This window comes from Staurois parvus, unplaced genomic scaffold, assembly GCF_062004578.1.
Source record: "Staurois parvus isolate SC_StPar_1 unplaced genomic scaffold, SC_StPar_1.0 ptg000025l, whole genome shotgun sequence".
In the NCBI taxonomy this organism is placed as follows: domain Eukaryota; kingdom Metazoa; phylum Chordata; class Amphibia; order Anura; family Ranidae; genus Staurois; species Staurois parvus.
Window position 1 is genome coordinate 6,987,919 of NW_028317821.1, and position 21,858 is coordinate 7,009,776.

The following is a 21,858-nucleotide window of genomic DNA, read 5'->3' on the forward strand; positions in this document are numbered from 1 at the left end:
TCCAACTTACAAACAAGTAGGTGGTTTAACAAACTATAGACTTCATAGGATTGTGTTAGCAGTAATAGGACCCTGAGCCTGGGTTCACATTTCTGCGGTGCAGCATATCGCATGTGATTCGCACAGGAACCGCACCGCATTCCTGTACAAATCACATGTGAATTCTGTGCGGTGCAATTTGAGCCATACATTTTGTATGGCTCAAATTGCACCGCATCCGCACCAAAAAGGTGCAGAACTCTACGCCCCCTTTACATTCTATGTAATTTAACTACTCTGCACCCTTAATGTTCTGTATAATTTGACTACTCCAAGGGTCAATTCCCTAGCAAAGCCCCCTTCCTCCTTGCATCTCATGGCCCTCTCCTCCTCTGGAGTGTCTAATTATTTTCTGTGCCAGAGGAGTAGCAAAGAGGAATACCAGGATGTTGCTTGACTGATAGCTCTGAATCTGCTTAGAGTACATCCTATATTTTGGCTCCCAGCAGCAGTCTTATGACTTTTGAAATTCTACACAAGGGAGGCTTTAACAGCTAAATAACATACTTTATATAAAATATGTCAAATGCACATATCTTATGGGAAGATCATTGTTGAAATTAATGGTCAGGGGACAGGGTCTCTTTAAATGGTCACATGCCTGGATGCCTTTTATTCTATTACTGAGCAGTTTATTGGTATATTAGTTTTTAAAAGCCTATTGGTATGTTTGCTCTAATTATTTCTATTTGCGTGACAAAAGTGCAACCTTGTCTAAATACAGCTTTTGCATGGCCCGTCTTTATGTGCATGCTCTAGGTTTTTTAAGTATCCTCCAAAGCACTTGCTGAACCAGGAAACGTGATGGCAGATTATATGTGTTTTTTAAGAAACCCAGTGGATAATGTGTACTATCAAAGTGTTTTTGTACATAGAAGTCCTGTTTCCTTCCAGAGAGGCTTACTTGCTAAAATTTCAAGAATGTTGTAAGGCAATTGTTAGAGTATTCAGGCAGAATTCATGTCTCTTTTTCGGGAACATTTTTGCATTAATTCAATAATTATTGTGTTATCCAGTACTATTCCAGTTTCTAATTGCCATTCATTTAACAGGTGATTGCTATACTTCAGTGCGACAGGCTGTGGAACAAGTAGACCTCTCAAAAGTCCTGCCCCTGGGGCGCCAGCATGCCTTGCTCAACAGTTTGGAAGTTGTTTTGAAAAACCTTGGTAATCTTATCAGCCCCTACTTACCTGAGGTGCTCCAGATTTTACTCTGCATGACTGCTGCTGTGTCACAGATTCTAGAACAGAAAGAAAAGGTAATCTGCTGACAGTTACTGGATTTTCTGTTATTCCATATCTCAATAATGCTGTCAAACCTGTAAAGAAAATGTTAGTAAAACAGATTGTTGATGTATGAAGACGTAATACAAGAAAAAAAAAAAAAAAAATATATATATATATATATATATACTTATTTGAAAAGGTCTAGGTCTAGAAGTGACCTTTTTTTGTTGATAATTGGCTACATTTATATTTTTGAGAGACCATTTGTACAGGTTACCAGAGCTAACATTTTGTACTCAAAGCAGAGGTAAACCCTCCTATCCTTTTCAGCCAAGGAAGCTGCACGTGGTCAGTTATCACACCAGACATTTGATGGTTTGACAGTTTTTGGTTGGCAGCACAAGCAAATGTGATAGCATTTCTGGCATGCCAGCAATTAAACGTTTTTTTGGCAACTGAAATCGTTAGGTTTAGTTCCACTCCAAATATGAAGAATAAAAAAATCTACTAACTTTGTAAGAATAACTGTTACCCCCAGTCACAATCAAAGTCGAAACCGCACCGATATGACCGCTCTAATAGCGGACAATAGGTTGCAACTTGGCATACGGATTTGCAAGTCGCAGTGCATGCAAATCACATGCCAAGTCGTACCCAATGTGACTGGGGGCTTAAAATTGTTTTGTGGCCTTGCTCACACCTTAGTTACAGAATACTGATGGAAATTGATGCACAGACTTGCAGAGACATCAGTTTGCATCAGTTTTCATTCATGCTTCAAAGAGTTTTATACATGTTGCAGATTTCTGCGCAGAAAAAATCTGCATGTGATACCAGTATTGTGGTGTGAACAATAGAGAACAATCGATTTTTTTTTTTTTTTTGTGCCCGTGCAGAAACACTGACATCTCTGCACCATGGTGTGAAGGAGCCCTGATATTTTTTTACCTTCATGTATTCTAAGCATGAAGGTAAAAAACATTCAGTGTGCAGCTCCCCCTCAGACCCCAATACTTACCTGAGCCCGATCTTGTTCCAGTGATGTGCATGGGAGCAGCGGTTCTCCTGGGTCTCTCTCTCCTCATTGGCTGAGACACAGCAGCAGGAGCCATTGGCTCCCGCAGTTGTCAATCACAGCCAGTAAGGAGGGAGCCACAGGCGGGATTGAGCCATGCTCTGTGTGTCCCATAGACACACAGAGGTGGCTCAGAAGCAAGCATGCACGAATGCCACCAGAGCAAGCAGCTTGCTCTGGGGTCACTCGGTAACTGGGAGGGGCCAGAAGCTCTGGTGGGGGACCCAAGAAGAGGAGGATTGGGTCTGCTTTGTGTAAAACCATTGCACAGAGCAGGTAAGTATGACATGTTTATTATTTTAAAGAAGAAAAAAAATTAACTTTTGGAATCACTTTAAGCTGGTACACACTATAAGAAAACCAGAAGGAAAATTGCATGCGAGGAATAATTGGTCAATTATCTGATCGTTAGTGTATGTTTTCGACAGCTGATTTCGACTGTTTGGATGGGGAAAAAAAAAACGAAGGTGTAAGCTAGAAAGAGTTTATTGTATGTGAACACAACGTCTGATTTTTGCTCAATATGTACAGTAATCAAATAGAAAAAAATGCGTATGATCAGAAGCAAAGAACGACTCAGAAGAAGGTGACAACAAACATAAAAATCCTATACAAGAACAAACGTTTGTCTTTTAAGAATTTTCATACAAGTTACCATTGTCAGTTACATCATGATATGCACCTTCATGGAAAATCAGATTAGAGTTCGTTCAGTTTTCTCATAGTGTGTACCCCACTTCAGACTAAATTAGCAATTCACACCTCTTGGATCTTTATCTGATTTGGTACTACTAGCATGTATACAAATTTTACAGATTCACCCTTTCAGCTGTGTTTCTAAAAAGGTATAGCAGAGTCAGCAATTGCATACATTGAAAGCTTTGGATACCAATGGGGGAGAGGAGTAATGAAGAGGAAGGGACAATTCTAATATCCAGCCTTAAAATCCAGTATAGTTTTTTCTTGCTCAAGATAGATAAGTGGTCTCCCTCACTAACAGGCTTATTTACTCGAGTAAGTCACCATAATGGAAATCTACAAATTGTTTCTCTACAGTAGTCTTTTTTTCAGTTTTAATATTCGAAAGGTGTTCCCTAACACAGTCCCATAACCTCATGTAGTTCTTCCCACATACTGCTTACAACAGACAGTACGTGAGATAATATATTCTACATATTTTGTTTGACAATTCCCAACTTGTCTACTTGTAATGGTTTGACCATTTGAGTATGACTTAACCATGGGAGGGTCTCCCATATAAACACAGATATAGCAATAGGAGTCACCACATCTGTACAGTCTCATGGTGCTTAGCCATGTGTTGGTTTTTGATGTGAGAAAAACAAGCTAAGAGATATTTTGTTGCTTATGGTGGGCGCTTTTTTGGCCACAAACTGAACACCGAATGATAAGGCCTTACTCAAGCTATCATCTCCATATAGGATGGGCAAATACCTACATATGACACATTTAATGTCATCGAATTTGAGACTCTACTGAGTAGAATACACAACTTGTTGTTTTTTTTTTTGTTTCAACAAACTTGTTTTAACTTCGTGCTCCTTTTTCTTTTAAGAACGTTTCTCATGTAATAGTTTTAGCTTGGGGACAGGCATCCTTAATAACCTTACGACTGTAACTGCGTTGTAAGAACATCTTCTCCATTGTAACTGCTTCCTTTTCAAATCCCTCTAGGGTGGAACAGTTAGGGGCCCTGATAAATTGATCCTTAGGCATGACTCAGATCACATTCTCTGGATGGCATCTGTTTGAATTTCCAGTCCCTGGAAATTGGCTTCCTATATTCTTGTATGTGTACTCTCTGCTTTCCAATTGAGACACATAATGTTATATTTAAATAGGTAATGTGTGACTGCTGTTCTTTTTTATCCCCAGTAAATCTGAGGTTTTATTCATTCCTATTTAGATATTCTAAAAATGTTCCTACGTGCAGATCTTTTTTTTTTTTAACTTTAAACAAAAGGTGAGCAAAGAAGCTTATCTTATCCCTCATGGGTTCATATCCAAAGATGTGGTGCACCTTCCCACCAGGCCATGTATAGGTTGGCATAATTGGGCGCAAAGTAGTAATACATTTAGTTTGTGTGTGTTTTTTTTTTTTTTTTTTGTAATCGGTGCTCTTCAGACCTTGTTACATGTTGACATAAACTTTCTAAACATTATTATAAACAATTTTACTTTGTACTGCATGTAATTTCCACTTGCTGAGTTGTTTTACTTATTTTTACAGTGGGTTTTCAGAGTCAGTAACTCTTAGATATGCATGTCAATTGCTGAGTTAATTTATCGCTTCATTAAACTCCAAGGTGTTAAAAAGTTCAATAAGTTAAGTGGCACCTGCTTCTTTCTGGATAATGATTACGAAGCTGTAAATGAATCACTTTGGAAAAATGCTGGCATAACTGAACTGAGGCTGCTACGGCAAGATCAGCTTGGAAAAAAGTACAATTTGGTTAAAATTCCACATATCCCAAGGCTGTGCTCTTTCAGGCTCTGGGAAACTAAAGTATCATATTTTAAACTTTGTGTTTGTGACTTTAGTGCTAGAACTGATTTACAGCAGTGAAGCCTTTTAAAATTCATGACTCAGTAGAGGGATCAAAGGTTTGGCTATTTGATCAGAAGCATGTGCTGATATGCTAGAGCTGCTATTATACCATTTTAAAATAAAATGGTAATCCTTTTATAGCTTTTAACTTGTACTGGAATTCCTATAATAGTTCTACAACCTTAATTTTGTGTACACAAAGGAAGTCTTTGAAAACTTGCATTTTTTTTTTCTACAAAGAAAAGCACTATAAAGCACCACACTCAGCTATTGCCCATCAGGTTGAGTTATCAGATTCAAACATACATGTTTTGTCAAATCCTGAAAGGTATTGATGTTCATGGAATTATGGAATTGAAGTGTATTAAACAATATAAATAAAATAGAAAGTCCCTTTAAACCACTGGTTTTCAAAGTGGGTGACACTGCCCTCTGGGGGATGATTGAATGTTCTAGGAGGGCGGTACTAGTCTTGGGTGCAATTGGGGGGCAATGAATAAAAATATGGGGGCATGTACATGTTGTATGTTGTGTAACATAGAGTTACAGTTGTAGTCCTTACTTTATTTTCTAAATAAATACTCAAAATGCAAGTTATAACCGATCAGTGGCTGACAGGTCTTAAAGCCCAACTCCTGGCAAAAAAAATTGCTCTTGCATTGGGGCTGTGCCTGCTCTGCAGGGATTAAGTGCACTTTTTGTTCATGGGAGAGGAGAAATCTTTATACTTACCTGAACCTGCATTCCCCCGGTAAACAGCGCTGCCCCAAGATCCAGCAGTGGACTGTTCCTGGCATTCTCACCTTGCTCTGGGCTTGATTACGTCAGGACTCAAGAGCGCTAGATTACAGGGGTGCAGGAGCTACAGGGACTAGTCGTGTGTGGAGAGGTGTGGAGGATTGAACTATATCGGCTTTCATCTTTCCCCTAGAACAGGGATCTCCAAACTTTTTAAACAAAGGGCCACTTTACTGTCCTTCAGACTTTAGAGGGGCCATACTGTGGCCTTCAGGAGCAGGAAATGTTGCAGCATCAGTTGGAGTAAACAATGTCCCATTGTTGGTGTCATTGGGAGGAATTGTGCCCCATCATTGATGTCATTGGTAGGAATAGTGTCCTATCATTGGTCTCATTGGTAGGAATAGTGTCCCATCACTGGTGTGATTGGGAGGAATTGTTCCCTATCGTTGATGTCATTGGGAGGAATAGTGCACCATTATCGGTGTGAATAGTGCCCCATTAGTGGTGTCATTGGTAGGAATTGTGCCCTATCATTAGTGTCATTGGGCCACATTGTTGGTGTCATTGGCAGGAACTGTGCCCAGTTGTTGGTGTTAGTGAATGAAATAGTTCCCCAAGGGCCTGATAGAGGCAAGCAAAGTGCCATATCCAGCCCCCGGGCCGCAGTTTGTAGACCACTGCCCTAGAACATAGGTAGAAGTATAGATACATAAAAAATGCTAATTTGTCATTGCTTTTTTTTGCTTGTTTGCTTAAAGAAGGTAATTTCCAGGGGACCGCTGAGTAATAGGTGGGGTAGGCCAAAGAAGAACCTCTGCTTTAAACAATATAGATCAGTGTTCAAGAAGAACTTGAGAAAGTAACGTTGGGTACAGATGGGTCAAAATTTGTCTGGTTCAGCAGGTACCTCCCAATTATTGATCTGTGTGTGGGCCTCCCTGTTCTAACCATTGACTTCTTTTGAATAATCACGGTGGAAAACTTTAATTGGTCTGCAGCTGAAGCCACTGATTAGTGTATTCTGATTTCCACTGTCAGAGTACAATGTCCTGTTTGTGTGAATGGGGAATCTGTTTGTTTTTTTTGTTGTTTATTGTTCAGCTTGCCAGATGGCCGAGGAAACATCAACTCGCTATGCCCAGCCGAAGTCTTGATGCATTGATTGCATGCTTAGTAAAGAAAATTATTCACTTTTTTTTATGTCCAGCATCCTGTCTGTACTGCTTCCGGCATCCAAGGATATGATCATTCTGTCAAACATTCTGCATAGTAGATATTTCTCAAATTCTTACAGAACTGTTTTGTTAAATTTGGACGGTATACTCCATGTTTATTTGAGGCTGTATTGATTTATACTCTGATCATTCATATTGTGCAGGGATAGTTTTACTTACTAAACTGTTTTATCTCTTTTAAACAGATTCAGTTAAAATGTATAAATCCATTAAAGCATCTGAGGCGCCTGGGAATGAAACGTATAGTGGACTTTTTCACTGACTTTGAGACATACCCCTATTCTGCTGAAGAAATTGATGCTTTATTTGTTGCTGTCATCTGGCCACAGGTACAGAAAATCATAAGTTGCTGTTTTGTGTTCTTATATTGGAAACACTTTTTATTTTTAACTAACTGAACCTATAATGATACCTAACTGCCTCCATCAAGTAATGTTTCCCGTTTTCTTTTATAGTACTGAATTGTTTAAAAGTCTTACTTTTGATTGTGTTCTCTAGTTACCAATTTCAAACAGGTAAAGTCTAGTTAGAAAGCAGAGGAAAACGACCTTATTTTCTATATTACAGATCGTCAGATTGGCTTTTGAAAGTCAACATTCTCCTTCACTTGTGTTAAAGCTTATCCATACTTGGAGTCAAAATGCTAGGTAATTTTGCATTTAACTCACCTACTATATATCATTACTGATTTTGTAATTAATGCATGTTAAAATATGAAAAATAATTCCTTCTTGTGTCTATAACAATTTGTTAGTAATGTTAGATCATTGGATGTGGTTTTCTTTGTTTACAGATATTTTCCTTTACTTGCTAAACAAAAATCTGGACATCCAGAATATGATGTCTTGGTTAATACATTTGCCCTTCTTGCCAAAAAGGGTTTATCTGAGTCAACAGCAAGTATTGTTATAGATGTAGCTGCTAATCTGCTCAACACTCTGGACTATGAAGAGTCAGAAAGTCTTTCCTCCTTATTGGTAAATGATTGTGTTATTGCTGATGCCCCTAATAATAATGAAGGTAAGAGGAAGCAAAAAGGTTGTTTTCACTGAGCATTTACTGTAACGTTTTTATGTTAATATATTCCTCCTTGATGACTTTCAGAGTCTCCAAGCATTGGTGTGAAGCTGGTTTCAGCACATGTCCCTGCAATTCTCCAGTATCTGAGTAAAAGCATGTTGAATTCAGAAAAGATGCGCAAGAAGAAATATAGTGCCCAAGTTAGCAAGGAACTCAATATTCTTTCAAAGTAAGTCAGCGTTCTGTTCTACAGTTCTGACAAATAAAAATTTGATAGCAAAGTTGTTTTTTTTTTTTTTTAAATAAATGACTACAAAAATCCACATTTACCCAAACCAAGCTTGTCAAAAATTGATAAGCGAACATCTCTCAATTCAGTGTCACTAAATTCAATGTGCTTAGCACAGGTATTATTTAAAGAGGTAATAAACTCCACTTTGTGACTTTTACTTACAGGTAAACTTTTAATAAAGCTTACCTGTAGGTAACGTGAATGTTTCCTAAGCGAGATATTTGCTTGTTGGCAGCCAGCGACGTCACCAGAAAATGCGCTCTGAAGGAATGGCATGTGCCGTGGCCATGACTCTTTTGCACATGCATGGGAGTGACATTGTCGCGGTTTGGCCAATCAAACTGCTGGAGCCCACGAACCCGGAAAGAAGACTGGGTGAAGCTGGAAGCCCAGCAGTGACAGCGCACCGCTGGAGGGCTTCGTTTTAAGGTAAGTTTGACATAGTGTGCTAGTATGCAATGCATACTGGCACATTATGATATTACCTTGCAGAGGGACCAGACTTTTTTTTATAATGATTACTACCGCTTTAATGGACATTATTACTGGAAAACCTTCACAAGAAAAAAATAGTATTCCTTTTTATCATTTTTAAACATATGTGTTCATTCTTCTTGGTTTTCAGGATTAGCAAGTTTATTCAGGACAAAGAACAGAGTAATGTACTCATTGGGCTACTTATATCCTATTTACATAAGAGTAACATCGCTGAGGTAAGAATTACTTTATTTGTTTAAATCCTATGAGTTGGTATCACACAAGGCTCATTTTACTCTTAAGCTTTCTATAGACTATATTCAGTGGTTTTTGGTCAGCAAACAGCCCAGTTACACACAATCCGTTTTGATCAGTGTTTGTAGAATGGGTACAACATAATTAATCAATAAAATGCAGCTTTGCTTCATAGGGATTTAATTTTTATGTCAGCCTGTGGACTGATGTTGCTGATCTCCTGAGGATGTTAATTGCCTGGCTGTCTCTGGCTTCAGTAACCGCTTTTCACTTCAGTCCAATATGCAGATTAAAAAGTCAAGTCAGAAGTCCTTATCTGCATACTTGTTGCAAATCAGTGCTTCAGAAAATGTTGAGTACATTAGAACAGGACGACATTCGGGCAACTAGAATTATCAGCAACATAGGTCAGCAATGATTTTCAATTGGGTCAGCAATGTTTCCGTATTAATTTGTGTCCGGTTTCAGTTAAGCACAGCAATCATGCATAGGTGTACAGTTGTGTTCAAAATAATAGCAGTGTGTTGAAAAAAGTGAATAAAGCTCAAAATCCTTCTAATAGCTTTTATTTCCATACACACAAATGCATTGGGAACACTACACATTCTATTCCAAATAGAAACACGAAGAAAAATGTATCAAATTTGTGTTGTTCCTCTAAAAAAAAATTGAAGTGAATATTAGACTGTTCAAAAAAATAGCAGTGTTTGTATTCTTCTTTACAAACTCAAACATTCACTATATAAACTGAAAAATATTTGAAGATTTTGCTTTCCTTTGAATCACTTAATGAATATTTAGTTGTATAAGCACTGTTTCTGAGAACCGCTGTACATCTGTGTTGCATGGAGTCAACCAACTTCTGGCACCTGTGAACAGGTATTCCAGCCCAGGATGATTGGACTACATTCCACAGTTCTCTATTTCTTGGTTTTGCCTCAGAAACTGCATTTTTGATGTCACCCCACAAGTTTTCTATTGGATTAAGATCCGGGGATTGAGCTGGCCACTCCATAACGTCAATCTTGTTGGTCTGGAACCAAGATGTTGCACGTTTACTGGTGTGTTTGGGGTCGTTGTCTTGTTGGAACACCCATTTCAAGGGCATTTCCTCTTCAGCATAAGGCAGCATGACCTCTTCAAGTATTCTGATGTTTTTCAAACTGATCCATGATCCCTGGTATGCGATAAATAGGCCCAACACCGTAGTATGAGAAACATCCCCATATCATGATGCTTGCGCAACCATGCTTCACTGTCTTCACAGTGTACTGTGGCTTGAATTCATTGTTTGGGGGTCGTCTGACAAACTGTCTCCGGCCACTAGACCCAAAAAGAACAATCTTACTTTCATCAGTCCACAAAATGTTGCGTCATTTCTCTTTAGGCCAGTCAATGTGCTCTTTGGCAAATTGTAACCTCTTCAGCACGTCTTTTTTTCAACAGTGGGACTTTGCGGGGGCTTCTTGCAGATAGCTTGGCTTCACATAGGCGTCTTCTAATTGTAACAGTACTCACAGGTAACTTTAGACCTTCTTATATCTTCCTGGAGCTGATTGTTGGCTGAGTCCTTGCCATTTTGGCTATTCTTCTATCCATTTGAATGGTAGTTTTTCGCTTTCTTCCACGTCTTTCAGGTTTTGGTTGCCATTTTAAAGCATTTGTGATCATTTTAGCTGAGCAGCCTATCATTTTCTTCACTTCTTTATATGGTTTCCCCTCTCCAATCAACTTTTTAATCAAGGTACGCTGTTCTTCTGAACAATGTCTGGAACGACCCATTTTCCTCAGAATTTCAGAGAGAAATGCACTGTAACCAGCATGTACAACATTTGCTGCCTTCCTTCCATAAATAAGGGCAATAGTTGCCACCTGTTTATCAAAGAATGAATGACCTCACTAATAGAACTCCACACTGCTATTATTTTGAACATGCCCCTCTCAATTAGTGATTCAATTACACAGAATCAGCAGCATGCATGTCATGACTGTTGGGTCTGTTGGATTTCTATTACTCTACTACACCTGCTAGTAAATTATTTGCCATGTAGAAATATCATTTCTACCAAAAACAGTGATTGATCAGGTTAGTGATGTCTGACTGCTATTATTTTGAACACAACTGTATGTTTTACAAAGTATGAAAATACTAAGCTACATAAAAAAGTTGTAAGATTTAATTCTTTGATATTTTTATTATAGGACACAGAGGTTGACATTTTAGAAACAGTACAAAATCTACTCAGACAGTCTGTGAATCCTACAAGTTTCTTGAAGCCATTGGGCAAATTATTTGCTGTAATCCAGAACAAGCTTTCCCGGCAGACACTTTGCACAACATTTCAGGTACAATATGGGTTTAATCTCAATACAGTCACTTTCACACATGTCGCTGTACTGCTATTAATGTTATTTTGTTTGTTTCAGGTCTTGTCAGAGTTAGCTCCTGAGCTAGAATATATCACTGATGTTGCTGTTAAGGTTTGTGATATTTTATTATTTTTGGCCCTTCTCTTAATTTAGGCAAAGCAAACTTTGATCATCTTGTGTTTTTTTCCCACAGTTAAATGCATTTGATCGAAGGCATTTGGATGATATCCACTTTGATGTGCGACTGACAGCTTTCCAAAAAGCAGCTTCTTTTATTAAAGATATGAAGACAGTTGATATGAACTATATTCTTCCACTTATGTACAACTGTTTCTACACCATCCTTGTGAGTGTCTAATATTTAACTATATTATGTTTATCATCTATTTATAGCTCCGATAATTCATTATGCATACCCCCTTAAATGTTCTTTTTAAAAGCAAGTCTATGCAAGCTCTGTCCTAAATAGACTTTACCAAATATCTTACATTAATAGGACATCTAAGTCCTACTGTTCCAATTAATATGTATAGTCATGCAGGTAGTATATCAATAAAAAATACTACATGCTTTGAGTAGAAATGCTTAAAATAAAATATTACAACATGAAGGCATATTTTTTCCTTTGTTATGCATTTATGTGACAATTTCACTCTGTACTGTCATAGCCAGAACTTATTTACTATGTCACTAGGGATATTTATCAGTTTATTTGAGTTTGTGCAACTTCACTAAAATGTTTGTCATAGATCATAATGTATTCTGTGTTGCAAGTATGACAATTTAACAAAATGAAAATGTTTTTTTATTGCAGCTTGGTGATATGTCCTTATGTGACAATGCAAGTCTGTGTCTCACTAGTATTATGAAGCTTCTGGCAACAGTGAAACACACTGAGGCAGAATATCGTGAGATTATACAACGTACCTTGCTAGAAAGCATGAAAAGTGGGCTCAGAAGTAAAATGGAGGTATGGTAAAGCAAAAGAGACATTTTAAATACTGCTACCCTAGTAAAGTAAAATTGCATGTTTTCAAGTGGACCTAAACTTGTAAAGTAAAATTTACTGTTTTAAAGGGAACATTAGGTATGTTACTTTTTTCAGAACACTGAAAAAATCTTTTGTCTTTCGTTACTCTTGAAAAAAAGAGCACTCTTCTCTTTGCTGGAGGCTTTAAAATGAGGATGTAAAACCTTACTTCTACCAAGATGGCTGCCTCCACACAGAGACACAATGCAGTACAAAGCATAATAAGACAGTAGTGTGGAAAAGATAAGCTGCAAGGGGGGCACAGGCAATAATGGTTTTGGGCACAGCTCCTAGAGTTCAGTTCCTCTTTAAATATATGCTTGTAAATGAGCTTGTTAATGTTCAGCAATGCATTTTAAATGTAGATATACAGTATTAGCATGACATTATAGACCCATAAGCTAAGCTAAGGCATTACCTTAAAGCAGAGGAGTTTATCTTGTGGTTTTGGATTCCAAAATTGATTTATAGGGATACAGGAAGTTGCATAATTTTTTGAATTACTATATTTTTTGTAATTCATCGGTGGGATGAGTTTCAGCTAAACTATGTCTAAGTGTAACTATATTAGAAGTCAGAACATTAATTCTAAGCCTAAATAGATGCAAAGCTGAAGATTTATTTTATATTGGCTTTTTGTTAATAGACCGAACCTTAAATTGATATTTACTCAGTCTGAAACTTTAAAAGCAAGCCGCCTTCTTAAGGACAAACTCTACAAGATGCCTACTGTTGCCTTTATTACACAGAAAATTCTATTCTGTGCCCTACATTTTACATTGTTACTGGTGCTTGACTTTCCCCTACATCACGGGTGTCAAACTGGTGGCCCTCCAGCTGTTGCCAAACTACAAGTCCAATGAGGCAATGAGGATTGACAGTTACAAGCATGACTCCCAAAGGCAGAGGCATGATGGAACTTGTAGTTTTGCAACAGCTAGAGGGCCGCCAGTTTGACACCCCTGCTTTACATGATAGTTAAGTTCCACCAAATGCCTCCTCTTTATCCACCCAATGAGATTACCTTTGCTGACACTTTCATTGGACGATAGCCAACTACCAGGAAAATTCCTGCTGACTCCTGGTTTAGACATACTGGCTACTGAATTGCATACTATTTTTTTTTGTCCATTCCTGTGTAAATGGATTTTGCCTGCTTCTCTTTATTTACAGAGTGTTCAGCAAGACTATACTACTTTACTTTCCAATTTGATACGGACCTTCCCAGACCATCCCGAGTTCTCAGACTTGGTTCAGCTCAAAGATTACAATGATCCTGAGATGGACTTCTTTGAGAACATGAAACACATCCAGGTAATTATAATTTATTGATGTATTTTCTGCAGTGGATGTGATCTCTGTGAAAGGAATACATACATACATAATGCCCAGCTATGGAAAGAGTAATGATTGTATGTTTATTTCTTTAGATTCACAGGAGAGCCAGGGCTTTGCGGAAATTAGCCAAACATATCACAGAAGGAAATATGGTGCTCTCTTCCAAATCCCTTCAGAATTATATTATGCCGTATGCCACCAGCACTATATTTGATGAAAAAATGCTCAAGGTAGGTTGCCTTGGATACTTGTACCCCAGATAATAGATACGTTTGTTGCCTTTCAAGTGGAACTCTAGAGGTATGGGCTGAATTTTATTTTTATTGTTTTTAGGTTGTATCGTTTTTATTCTATAATTTTATATCTGATTTTATCATATATACTATATTTCTTTTAAAATTAAACAATTATGTGAATCATGCCTTTGGTCTGTTTCAGATAAACTTAATTTTTATGTCATTATGCTACCTGTCTTACGCAGCAAATGAAGTGTTATGTTGTAATGCTCTTTGTAATCCTTTTTCACAATTTATTGTGAGGAAAATAATGTCAATAAAAATATTGGAAACGAAAATGAAACTTAAAATTAAAAAGGATTTAACTTTGAATGGGAAACCTCCTACCTTCCCTACCATGGAGTACTAACTACTATTACTCTCTGTACAGAGGGAGTTATCCCTCTCTTTTTCAGAAACTGAAGTCATTACTCTATGTATGGGTAATATTTTTCGTCTTTCTTGGCTTGAACGAATTGATGTCATCAAGATGACATTGCTACTCCAATTACTATACCTCTTTTGAGGTCCTCCTGGTCTGTGTTTCTTCCCATATTGTGCCAGGTATCTAAAGGAAAATTAACTATTTTATCTAGGACAATGCAGGCCTAGACTTCCACATAGCACTCTGGGGTATATGTTTAAAGTTTGCTGAAAGAATGTGACCAACATCTGCACAGCTCTAACAAAACTTGTATTATGTTTAACATATATATCCTTTATAATCATAAGTGCCATCTAGTGCCATAATCCTTTTTTTCTTGATTTGAGGTATTTTAAAAAATTACCACTTTATGGATATTAGATAGAGGTTATGATCATAGATGGTAATTATATTACACAGTGTATGGCAAGTTTCTTTCAACCTGTGCAGAGGTCTGTCACATTTGTTCAGAGAACTTTTTATACATACACCTCTAAACGCCCTCTGGAGGCCTTGTCACTAGTAAAACCAAATATTTATTCCCACCCTAGTTGGCTCAACTCACCAAGTACCATGCCCTAATGAAGCCATTCTCGGTAGGACTCAAATCCATTAGATATTGACCCTCTAAGGATTATTTACTATGGCTCTTGCCAAGTGCAAGGGGTTAAACCTTTCATGACACATCAAGCAGAATACTATCTACCCCACTGCAAAATATTCTGTTACTTTTAAGTAAATCATAATATTACATACATTCTTAAAACCCAAACCAGTGCGACACTCACTAACTTTGCATTCAAAAGATTAAAATACCTGCACTCTCAAGGTATGATTTCTCTTATTTACACTATGTTACTTAACATGAGCTCCCCTCATTACCTACTTACACAACAAAAAGGAGCTGGGCACAACTATAGAAATGAAGGACTGGAATCATTGATAACGGACCACAAAATCATGCTTGAGTAATGCCTATGCCTTAGAAACACTACAAACGGGTTTCAAAACGATACCTACTCCCAACCCATGCATCTAAATTTATGCCAGAGGTTTCTACCACATGTTTTTGGGGAAGCAGCAAATCTGATACATTTACCATATTTGTTGGAGGCGGCACCATACCCCCCCCAAGTGTGTACTCCCAAAGAATAAACCTTTGGGAAGTACCTTGGACAGTGACTCATTCCAGTTATGTTGGGCTTATATTTTTTTTTTATGTTGCAGAAGAAGCTGGAAGCCTAAAATGAAGTGAAAGAGGTTGTAAAGGCTCAAAAGTTTTTACCTTCATACATTGTATGCATGAAAGTAAAAAACCACCTGTGTGTAGCAGAAGCCCCCCTAACCCTTACCTGAGCCCCATCCTGAGCCTTGGTTCTCTGGGGACTTCCACTCCTGATTGGCTGAGGCAGCAGTAGGAGCTATTGGCTTCCTCTGCTGTCAATCACAGCCAGTGAGCCAGTCAAGAGAGAGGGGGTCAGGGCCGAGGGCTCGGGAGCACACCTGCAAACTGCTTGCTATGGGGCATCCAAAAGGAGAGAGGGGCCAGAAGCAACTGCAGGGGACCTAAGAAGATGAGGATCCGGGCGGCTCTGTGCAAAACATTACACAGAGCAAGTAAGGATGACAAGTTTGTTTTTAAAAAAAAAAAAAAAAAAACAATACTTTAGTATCAGTTGAAGATTCATCTGCTGCATAATATTAATTCTAATATTTATTATTTACTGGGCTTAAAATAAGAAATGTATTTATTTTTTTGTTCCTGACCATAATAAAGGCAATATCAATTACATATTAATTGTGGTGCTAAACCTATGTCAAACCTTCTATGAAAATGTTCTCCCTTCCTTTTCAGCATGAAAATATGGTTAATGCATCAGTGGATATGATAGGATCAGTATGTAAACATCTCCCTTGGTCTGCCTACATGTATCAATTAAAACATTTCATTCATGTGCTTCAGACGGGGCAAGTTGATCAAAAACTGGGTGTCAGGTACAGTCGATAGTAAATTCTTATTTATTTTCCATGATAAATTGACTTTAAAATGTGTTTTCTGTGTTCTGCTGGTGCTGGAACCAAAAATAAGGGCATATGCTGCTTATATTTGTTCAACCAAACTGTTTTAACATTCCATGCATATATTGATACAAAAGATGTTAATACAGTATATATTAGATACGTATGTTTGCAGTTTGTCTTTAAATTACTCAGACATTTTCTTTGCATAAGTATAATAGTGTACAGCTTGCTTGTTTTGTAAAAGCTACTGTCTTTAAGGTAGAAGTAAAGGTTTTTTTTTTTTTCATTTTGGATAGAGTTAGGGAGGATTATAACCGCTGTCAATTTTTTTATTTTGCCATCTTTGTTCTACTAGGGAGACTTTTCTTCACTTCCTGTCCTATAGCTAAGACCGGAAGTGAGAGGAAATCCCTCCATAGTTTGTGAATCTCTGGTTATCAGCAGAACTAGTGCCCTTTTTGGAGGATTTTCCAGTTCTGGTGTCAACCCAGAATTTGTAATTCTCTTCCACATGCACTCCCAGTGATAACGGTAAACAGAACAAAAATAGGGTATGAAGTCTCCCTAATGGGGAAACCGCAATAAAAACCTGAAGTAGAGTCAGTCTAAGTGCACTATTACAAATTTAAGGGGACTGTTAGTTTAAACAAAACAAAAAATATCCTTTCTTGTTTTGGTGGTTCCTTGGTGTCAAATGGAAGGGCCCTAAACTACCACAGTACCCTGGTAACCAAAAATGGGACTGCTATGCTGCTTTTCTATCAACAGCTGTTGCTTTAGATAAACTCCTCTATGGCAGATTTCAGTCCTGGAAAACCTTTGTAGGTGTAGGCAAGGTGGATTCAGCTTTGTTACTTCACCGGTACCTGACCTATTTTAGGGTTCATTTGTCACATAATACATATAATCCGCTTACAGAAGTAGCTGTGGACCTTCATTCAGTTGTCTTAAAAAAAAAAAAAGAGCACGTTGCTCTTGGCAATGAACAAGTACACATCTTTGGGAAGGTCAAATTAATGACATGTGCCCCTTAAGATGACTATCTTGAAGTAAAGCAAATTTTGGTATTAGGAAAAAAAGATGTGTATAAGGAACATGTCAAATCAGAGACAAATTATGAATAAAAAAAAATGAATTATTTTTAGAGTGTTTGTAGTGTGTGAAGAGTATGAAATATCAGGTTCATTATTGTAAACAATGTCTACTACCACTGCGAGGTTTGAACTATATGGGCAATTTTAATTTCTTGTAGCTGAAAGAATATACCATTTCTTGAAAGCCACTTCATTTTCTGGATACTGAAATCAATGCACAGCTAACTGCATGGTAGCCAACACCTAGGTTAAATCTCTTTTCTGCAGGAGATTAAATTTGGCAATATAGTAATAGAATAAAACCACACTCTTTTTATATATGAAGTATTTTTTTCGTGTTTGAATAGAATGCTGGTGACTGTGCTTGATGCCTTCCACTTTGATTATGCTATCCTGGAGAAGCAGCTTCAAGAAGCCAAGAATAGTGAAAGTGAGTAGACCAGTCTTTTATCCTATACAGATATCAGAGTAGCATGTAATAAGCAGTGCACATTGAGTCATCATCAATCTGGAAAATGGTAATGTCTGAAATGGTTTGTTTTTTGGACAATCCCACCATATATGAAAATAAGAGCCCAGAATGCCACATCCCCTCCAACATCTATCCAAGGCCGAAAGTTATGCTAGGGCCAGTGGTTCTTTTATCTTTTAATGGGCTATATATTTTATTTTTTAATTTTTTTGCTGGAGTTCTGCATTAAGGTATTTTATGCATTCTTTTTACCTGTAGACACCTCTCTTGTGTAGACATCCAAAAGCCACGAGACTGCAGTGGGGCACCACCATCTGATATCAACAGCTCCATCAGATTCAGAGCTGTCACTAACGTGATACTTTATTTTATTCCCCTTTACTCTTCATACAGATTTTTGTTGGTGTGGCAGGGGAGAGAGGTGTTAAGAGGAGGGGCAGAGATACCTGGGCAGCACAGAGTGTTAATAGAGACACTCAAAAGAGGAGAGGACTAGGATGTACCAGGAGGGCAGGGCTGAGCTAGGGAATTGATTCTCCTGGAGAATTTGAATCCTCTAGCAAATATAGCAGGACACTACATAATTATACAGTATGCAAACACTGCCAATCCTCCCCACAGATATCTTTTTTGTCTTGATAGGAAGTGATGGTAAATTTTTTCCAATAGGAGCAAAATTAAATTCTGACAGATACTCTAACTTTTCTCTGCATATTAACGGCTTCCCATCTGCCCTATAGCAGAACTATTGCTACAGGTTAGCTGGGCTGTGCAAAATCACATGTATATATACACGTGATTTTGCATTTGGCCATTGGTGGCTACAGCTGTTGATTACTGGGTCCCGGCTGGAGGTTCCTCGTCGGCACCTGGCGATCGCCGTGGAACACTGACAGGAGAGAGGTCTGTATGTAAACAATACAGATCTCTCCCCTGTCAGCACCAGCATGCTGTTTTGTAGCAGCATGGTTACATAGTAAAAAATACAAATTAATTAAATACTTGTGAGCCACTAGAAGTTTTCTTACTTTTAGAGCAATTAATTCCGTGTGTAAAAATAATTATAAATGATGAATAAGTGAACTACTGATTAATTAATTAAGTGCTTAACTAGATATTAGATCGCCAGGTACTTATTACACCTTCTCCAGGTGTATGGATGTTAGCTTTATATATCAATATTGTACCGCGCTCCAATATATACAACTATGAGTGCTATAATAAATTATAAATGGCTGAAGTGTATCACCAATAATTCAATAATACTTAAATCCATAATTGATATAAATATATAAATAAATTAAAAAAGAATCAATTAATATTTTTAAATGAGTGCAAAAACCTAATAAAAAGTGAAAATATGAAATATGAAAAATAAAATAAAATAAAAAAATGAAAAAGAGAAAAAAGAAAAATTTTTTGGAATGGGAATGACAGTTCAGTTCATACGAATTGAGATGGTATTGTAGTTCAATCTAATCTGCGTGGTAGGTCAATGTTCATGACATGAACCTCTCTCTCCTTCCTCCTCTCCTTTCTCCTCAATACAGCCTTCTCAATAAGGACTTTCTCCTCTAGCTGCTTGACTTAATCCTCCATAGCCGATACATACAGAGAAGGGAAAAAGAAACATAGTGTCTTATCCTGGGTAACAATTGTTTAATGAGCTTCTGATCTCCCACTCACATGGTATAAATAAAAGTAGCGCTTTGTATAAAATATATCCAAATCCTCCTACAAACAGCCTTGCAGGTGTGTGTGTCTTCACTCGATATACTCGCCGTTCCTCTGTGGATGCGTGATGACGTCACCGCCCCTCCCCTACGCGTTACGCTACAGGGACTCGTAGCTTCCTCTGGGGGACGTCCCCCAGAGGAAGCTACGAGTCCCTGTAGCGTAACGCGTAGGGGAGGGGCGGTGACGTCATCACGCATCCACAGAGGAACGGCGAGTATATCGAGTGAAGACACACACACCTGCAAGGCTGTTTGTAGGAGGATTTGGATATATTTTATACAAAGCGCTACTTTTATTTATACCATGTGAGTGGGAGATCAGAAGCTCATTAAACAATTGTTACCCAGGATAAGACACTATGTTTCTTTTTCCCTTCTCTGTATGTATCGGCTATGGAGGATTAAGTCAAGCAGCTAGAGGAGAAAGTCCTTATTGAGAAGGCTGTATTGAGGAGAAAGGAGAGGAGGAAAGAGAGAGAGGTTCATGTCATGAACATTGACCTACCACGCAGATTAGATTGAACTACAATACCATCTCAATTCGTATGAACTGAACTGTCATTCCCATTCCAAAAAATTTTTCTTTTTTCTCTTTTTCATTTTTTTATTTTATTTTATTTTTCATATTTCATATTTTCACTTTTTATTAGGTTTTTGCACTCATTTAAAAATATTAATTGATTCTTTTTTAATTTATTTATATATTTATATCAATTATGGATTTAAGTATTATTGAATTATTGGTGATACACTTCAGCCATTTATAATTTATTATAGCACTCATAGTTGTATATATTGGAGCGCGGTACAATATTGATATATAATGGTTACATAGTAAACCACACATAGGCCACATAGTAAAACAGCACACAGTTAACCCCTTCCTGCCCAGTGTCATTAGTACAGTGGCAGTGCTTTTTATTAGCATTGATCAGTGTATTCGTGTCACTGGGGATGTCAGTGGCAGTTAGTCAGTCCCCCCCAGTGTCAGAGTGCCCACCGCAGTCCCGCAATCCCGCTATAAGTCACTGATTACCGCCATTACTAGTATAAAACATTTTTTTGTTAAAATTCCGGTATATACCGCCATTTGTAGACACCATAACTTTCACGTTAACCAATTAATTTACACTTTTTGTTTTAGCAAAGACATGCAGCAGAATACATTTTGACCTAAATTTATGACGAAATTTGTTTTTTTTTTAATTTTTTACTGGATATATTTTATAGCAAAAAGTCAAAAATATTGTTTTTCTTTCAAATTTGACGATTATTTTTGTTTATAGCGCAAAAAAAAAAAAAAAACTGCAGAGGCGATCAAATACCACCGAAAGAAAGCTCCATTTGTGGGGAAAAAAGACGCAAATTTAATATGGGTGCAGCATTGCATGACCTTGCAATTTTCAGTTAACCTCTTCCTGCCAACATATTTCCGATCAACGGCCGTACGGGAGAGTTGCTGTTGTGGGGGGACGTTTCTAATTTATGGTGCACGCTCCCTGGTAGCGCACAGCACCATGATCTGTACCCGCTGTGTCCACCGAACATAGTGGAACACAGATTGATGTACGGGATCACTATGTGAGGTCCCGATTTACGTGGTTCAGTGATTGGCCAATCAGTGATCACATGAACATTAGTAAACAAGATGTCACTTCCTGAATTCTGTGAATGATCACAAAGGTCACATGGTACAAGGCTATTCACAACGGCCTTGTACCATGTGACAAGCTGTGACCAATTACAACTCTCACAGTATTTCTCAATGGATGCAGGAATGCAGCCAGAGAGGAGAAATTATTGCTTTTATGGCCTTTATGGGTGTAAAAGCAGTCGGTGTAAAAAAAAAAAAAAATCTTCATCACCCCCCCCCCCCAAGTAATAGTGTCACAGTGTTTATCTATAGCTACCTTTCCCCTACATCAGGGGTAGGCAACCTGCGGCTCTCCAGCTGTTGCAGGACTACAAGTTCCATCATGCCTCTGCAAGTCAGAGCTGTAACTGTCAGTTTTGTAATGTTGCAATGCCTCATGGGAAATGTAGTTCCACAACAGCTAGAGAGCCGCAGGTTGCCTACCCCTGCCCTACATCCATTCAAAGTGCAGAATTTACACAGGATCTCTCAGTTCTGAAAAACCGGAGGCGGAGAGCTGCAGTTACACTCA

At 37.9% G+C, this 21,858-nt stretch overlaps 1 protein-coding gene across 1 annotated transcript in view; it reads left to right on the forward strand.

Annotated features, from left to right (window-relative positions):
• The window catches only part of UTP20 (UTP20 small subunit processome component), a 134,743-nt gene that overhangs the window by 65,697 nt on the left and 47,188 nt on the right, over positions 1-21,858 (forward strand). Inside the window, exons 27-40 of the mRNA XM_089694285.1 lie at positions 1,092-1,300; positions 7,074-7,217; positions 7,456-7,535; positions 7,682-7,908; positions 7,993-8,137; positions 8,826-8,913; positions 11,135-11,278; positions 11,360-11,413; positions 11,496-11,648; positions 12,117-12,272; positions 13,506-13,646; positions 13,763-13,900; positions 16,225-16,364; positions 17,833-17,915. Of these exons, the coding sequence (XP_089550411.1) occupies positions 1,092-1,300; positions 7,074-7,217; positions 7,456-7,535; positions 7,682-7,908; positions 7,993-8,137; positions 8,826-8,913; positions 11,135-11,278; positions 11,360-11,413; positions 11,496-11,648; positions 12,117-12,272; positions 13,506-13,646; positions 13,763-13,900; positions 16,225-16,364; positions 17,833-17,915 (1,902 nt within the window). The remainder of the gene's footprint in view (positions 1-1,091; positions 1,301-7,073; positions 7,218-7,455; positions 7,536-7,681; positions 7,909-7,992; positions 8,138-8,825; positions 8,914-11,134; positions 11,279-11,359; positions 11,414-11,495; positions 11,649-12,116; positions 12,273-13,505; positions 13,647-13,762; positions 13,901-16,224; positions 16,365-17,832; positions 17,916-21,858) is intronic.